The sequence below is a fragment of the Odontomachus brunneus genome, unplaced genomic scaffold, assembly GCF_010583005.1.
Source record: "Odontomachus brunneus isolate Ranch 3 - 2012 unplaced genomic scaffold, Obru_v1 Obru_scaffold_250, whole genome shotgun sequence".
Lineage (NCBI taxonomy): Eukaryota > Metazoa > Arthropoda > Insecta > Hymenoptera > Formicidae > Odontomachus > Odontomachus brunneus.
The window spans coordinates 161,462-166,886 of NW_022639700.1; the positions used below are offsets into that span (position 1 = coordinate 161,462).

The 5,425-nt window shown below is 32.8% G+C and overlaps 1 protein-coding gene across 1 annotated transcript in view; it reads left to right on the forward strand.

The window, feature by feature from the left end:
- LOC116852707 (serine/threonine-protein kinase PINK1, mitochondrial) overlaps positions 1-5,425 on the forward strand; it is a 16,004-nt gene that overhangs the window by 8,523 nt on the left and 2,056 nt on the right. The window contains exons 3-4 of the mRNA XM_032833328.1: positions 1,404-1,942; positions 2,022-2,150. Coding sequence (XP_032689219.1) covers positions 1,404-1,942; positions 2,022-2,150 — 668 coding nt within the window. The remainder of the gene's footprint in view (positions 1-1,403; positions 1,943-2,021; positions 2,151-5,425) is intronic.

Genomic DNA, 5,425 nt, shown 5'->3' on the forward strand with positions numbered 1-5,425 from the left:
ATTAACGCCGGTGCGTGTACATTCGACTGTCACTATTGAACAGCAGTAGCAGTAGCGCAGTAGGTAAGACGTTGGGTTCGTACACCGTAGGTTGCGTGTTCAAATCTCGTCTCGTGCATTTTTTTTATTAAAAATTCGTTCTTATCTGTAATTATTTATATTATTATAGATGTACACAATAAAGATTATTTATTTAATTATACTGATATATTTTTTGTAAGTGAAATTTAAAAATTTTTAAATAATTGTATAATAATTTAAAAAATCTATATAAAGAAATATTATTATTTTTATAAATTTCATTTTAATTTAATGATATTAATTTTTATTACTTTCTGGTTGTAATAAAATTTTATAAATTTATAAATTAGTAGATAATTAAATATTTATGTATATAATAATTATTATTACCGTTGTCGTCGTCGTCGTCATCGTGTTGTTATTCATATGAACGCATAAATAAAAATGTAATGAAAATGTGAGTGATCACGAGTGACATGTCGGCACAAGCTTCACAATCTTTATTATCATTGCGTGATTGATAAGGAAAAAAAAATAAGACAATAAAAGAATAAATTACCTACTAATTTTTAAATTTGTAAAATTTCATTAAATCAAAAAGTAATAAAAATGAATAACAAATTAAAGTAAAATTTATAAAGATAATAATATTTCTTTATACAGATTTTTCAGATTATTACAATTATTTAAAATTTTTTAAATTTTATTTACAAAAAATATACCAATATAATTAAATAAATGATCTTTTTCATGTACATCTACAATAATATAAATAATTACAGATAAGAACGAATTTTTAATAAAAAAAAAAAAAAAAAAAAAAAGGAAAAATACACGAGACGAGATTTGAATACGCAACCTACTGCGTACGAAGCCAACGTCTTACCTACTGTGCTACCAGAGCTACTGTTCAATTGTGACAGTCGATCAAATATGCCGACTAAAGTCATTCTTTAAAAATCGATTTTTTCGAAACTATAGCCCATTGACCGAAACGGCCGGACGTGTTGTTTTTTCTTCGCCTAAGAACAGCCTGTAAAAAGCGCATAAAAATCCCTGAAGCAGTCACCTGGTGTTCCTCTTGTAAGTTTGTAAGAATTACGATGGACAAAGAGTTCAAATTTAAAATCCAGATAAAGGAGACGAGGAAAAAAATTAATTAGTACTTAAAAATTTTTGTTCTATTTAAGAGCGATTTTTACTTCGATATTCGTATTTTACGCATCAAAATGTACAAAGTTGCAAAGTTTAAATCGAATTGCGGTAAAAAAGTCAGTCTCTTTAACGATTATCAATGAAACTAATATTATTGTTTGTTGTTAACATCTTACATTTTGTAAGAATATAAAATATCTTTTGTAATATAATACATGTGCCTATAGGAAGCTGTTTCTAAGTTACGTTGGAATATGCCGCAAAATGATAAAAATTATGAAACAATCCCGATTGAAGAGAATATTGTGACTTTACAAAACTTCGTGATTGGGCCTATCATTGCTAAAGGTTGTTCCGCAGCTGTCTACGCAGCAAGATTCATAGATGCTACACTGGAGAAAAATAATAGTTCAATCAATATTGATACTGAAACAAAAGATAAGAATGCATTCCCATTTGCATTAAAAATGATGTTCAATTATGATGCAGAATCTAATGCTACTGCTATTCTGAGGGCTATGTATAGAGAGACGGTGCCTTCTAGAAAACATTATGGAAATGACAACATGACTATTTGGGAGCAAAAATTGGTGGAAAATAAAGCAACATTACCACCTCATCCAAACATTGTGGCTATGTATAATGTCTTTGCTGATAGAATACCGATATTACCTGATTCTTGGGGAATGTATCCTGATGCTTTACCAACCAGAATCAATCCTCACGGATCAGGCAGAAATATGAGTCTATTTTTATTAATGAAAAGGTTCTTATTGGATACAACAAAATTATATTTAAATTTTCATGTTTTCTTATAATATTTGACATATATTGTATCATTTTAGATATGATGTTACGTTGAAACAATATTTGGAAAGTCGTAGCGTTGATGGCAACATGCGTGTGTCAATATTATTACTCGCTCAGCTACTGGAAGCAGTAGCTCATATGAATGCAAACGGCATAGCGCATCGGTAAGAAAATAATTCTCTATCTATCTTATTACGCACAACAACAACAACGTTTTTCAACAATGTGTAAAACGAATATCTAACCCTGTTGGTTGCAAACCAGTTTATATATAATGAAGGTGCGAGCTTATCAAATTATCAAAATTGAAAGTCATTACCGTGACGAACGTACGCATTAATAATATATTAACTTCAGGGTTGGGTAGTAACTAAAAAGTTAAAAAGTAGTAGTTAAAAAGTTAAGTTAAAAAATTAAATGGCTTTAACTTAGTTACATTTTTACACTCTTAACATTTAACTTAATTTAGTTACATTTTATTGGTAACTATTAACTTTTAATTCAATTATCTTGAAGTTAATCATGCCATAAAGATGTCACGAGATGTCGAAGGCTGTTCAGTGCAGGAGAGCTCATTTTTGACAATCTTTGAGGAAAAATGTCCAATAAAAAGGACTGCACTAATCATATGAAAAAAGTGGTTTCAGTCGAATTGACTGCAACTATGATATTTTGTATCTTATGAGGTGCTGATCAAAAATCTTCAACAAAAAGTGTGAAAAAAGTGAACAATTTTTTTTCTAGCACCATTAAAAAGTTGCTATTTTAAATCTAACCAAACTTTTATCTACGGTACATAGATTGCTTTTTTAACTGTACAGGCATTTATATATAACCATACGTGTGCTCATTATTGAATAGATTCGTGTCTCAGTGTATGTATATGGTGCAGGAGGAGGAGGGTGTACAGATGTCTAAACTAGATTGCTAACAAGCTATCTAAAAGCATATAATGGTTTACGTCTGATAGAGTTTCCGGTGCATGCGAGAAAATGGCCGTTACCGCCACATATTTTCACTACGTTAGTTATAAAATTCTTTTGTTGAAAATTAGCAGAGCAAATAATGTCCAATACCACCTATTTTTTTGTTACAACATTTTTTGATGCAATAAGATGCTGGCATTTTTGGTTTTACGACAGTAATTTAATGGCCACGCTGACTCAAATTGTAGTACATTGTAAGGGCCGTGGCACACAGAAAAACTTAAGCAGTAAGCAAATTGACCAATCACAGTCGTTGATTCTTCTTACGGTCCAAGAATCAACGATTGTGATTGGCTAATTCGCTTACTGTTTACGTCTTACTACTTAAGTTTTTCTATGTGCCACCAGCTTAAGTATTCACATAAGTGACACGTCACACATACAGGACTACCGCCATTTTCTCGCATGCAACTGGAAACCTTACGCGACGCACGTTCGAAGTCCTTGTTAGTAATCTAGTATCGATAGTTATTTTATTAGTATGTCTGATACATGGACGTATACATGGAACCCGCCAGAAAAGTGAAGCCAATATACAGGGTCATCGAAAAGTATCGGACCCTCCTAATATCTTCAGTTAGAATGTATTTTGGAGAAAATGTCCAGTAGCAAAGTTGTATGATTTCAAGCGGAGAGTAAGATGATGATCTTGACTTTGACCTTGACCATGTCCTTCAAGGTCATTTCAAGGTCAATCTTATTTTTTTAAATGGAACCCCCTACATTTTATTGCATATTCTTATAGCTTATCTCGAGAGCTTTCCAAAACATTTTTTCATTAAGTACTTTTTGAATTATAAAGGTTTGAAGTTAACAATTTTTTGACACAAAATGTAAAATATCTTGTAAAATATTATTTAGTTTTCAGTAATCATAATCTTAATACTTTTGTGCGCGGAATAATGAGACCAATTGGTTTAAAGAAAATACATTAATCGAAAAGGGTTGGATCCCCCTAATATTTTCAGTAAGAATGCGTTTTGGAAAAATGTCCAATAGCAAAGTTGTGGAAATATGGATGAAATTTATTTCCAACAAGATGGAGCTCCACCTCATTATGGTGTCATTGTCCGTCAATATTTGAATGAGGTCTTTCAGGACAGGTGGATAGGGCGAAGGGATTATATTGAGTGGCCACCTTAGTCTCCGGACTTGACTCTACTTGACTTTTTTTGTGGGGTTACTTGAAAAGTAAAGTTTATGCCACCAAGCCTCAAGATTTAGATGATTTAAGAGGGAGAATAACTCGAAAGATAGAACTAATACCGCCGGAAACGTACCGGAATGCGGTTTCAGCTGTTTATAACAGATTGGCACATTGCCAGGCTGTTGAAGAGCAACAATTTGAACATTTGTTGTGAATTGTTTGGTACAATTGAATATTTTGCCCAAACTGACCAATTGGAATGAAATTCGCCTTAACTGGCCGGACTCACACGCCACTCTTGTCTTAACTGGCCGGACCCACACGCCACTCTTGCCTTAACTGACCGGACCCACACGCCACTCTTGCCTTAACTGGTCGGACCCACACGCCACTCTTGCCTTAACTGGCCGGACCCACACGCCACTTAACAAATTGTTAACTTCAAACCTTTATAACTCAAAAAGTACTTAATGAAAAAATGTTTTATTCTAGCGTTTTGGAAAGCTCTCGAGATAAGCTATAAGAATATGCAATAAAATGTAGGGGATGATTCCATTTAAAAAAATAAGGTTGACCTTGAAGGACATGGTCAAGGTCAAAGTCAAGGTCATCATCTTACTCCCCGCTTGAAACTATACAACTTTGCTATTGGATATTTTCTCCAAAATGCATTCTAACTGAAGATATTAGGGGGGTCCGATACTTTTCGATGACCCTGTATAGAAAGAGATCATAGACATAATATATATAGACTCCGCATACAGTCAATATGTACAGCACCTCTGTTCTCTGTCTCTTTCTACAAAGTCAAAGTATGCAATAAAATTTAAATAAGACTTTTACTTGCCAGTCTAGTCGGGGCGTTGTTGCGCTCTCTAATTACGGAAACGAGAAAAGGATGCACGCGTAACAAAAAGTGACAAAATAGGAAGAAAACTATAGCCCTTCTATTGTCGCTCTTTTTCTAGATGTTGGTTTCACTCTATTAGACGACAGCACAAAGGCATTCGGAATCCATGTATACTATGTCCATGATCTGACATTATTACGTCCAAAAAATGTGTGTTGGGCGGGTTAGGTTACATACACATACACAATTCGATTGAAACTACTTTTTTCATGATTAGTGCGGAGTCTTCGAAAAAATTTTATTACTTAAATTTAATAAGTATCTGTAAATAAAACATGTTTCCAAATAAGGTGTATATTTATTTTTCCGTTGTTTATAAAACTGAAATCCTGAAGTCATGAAATGAAACAAATTTAACTTTTAACTTTTTAATTACTTTTTTTACTAACTTAACTT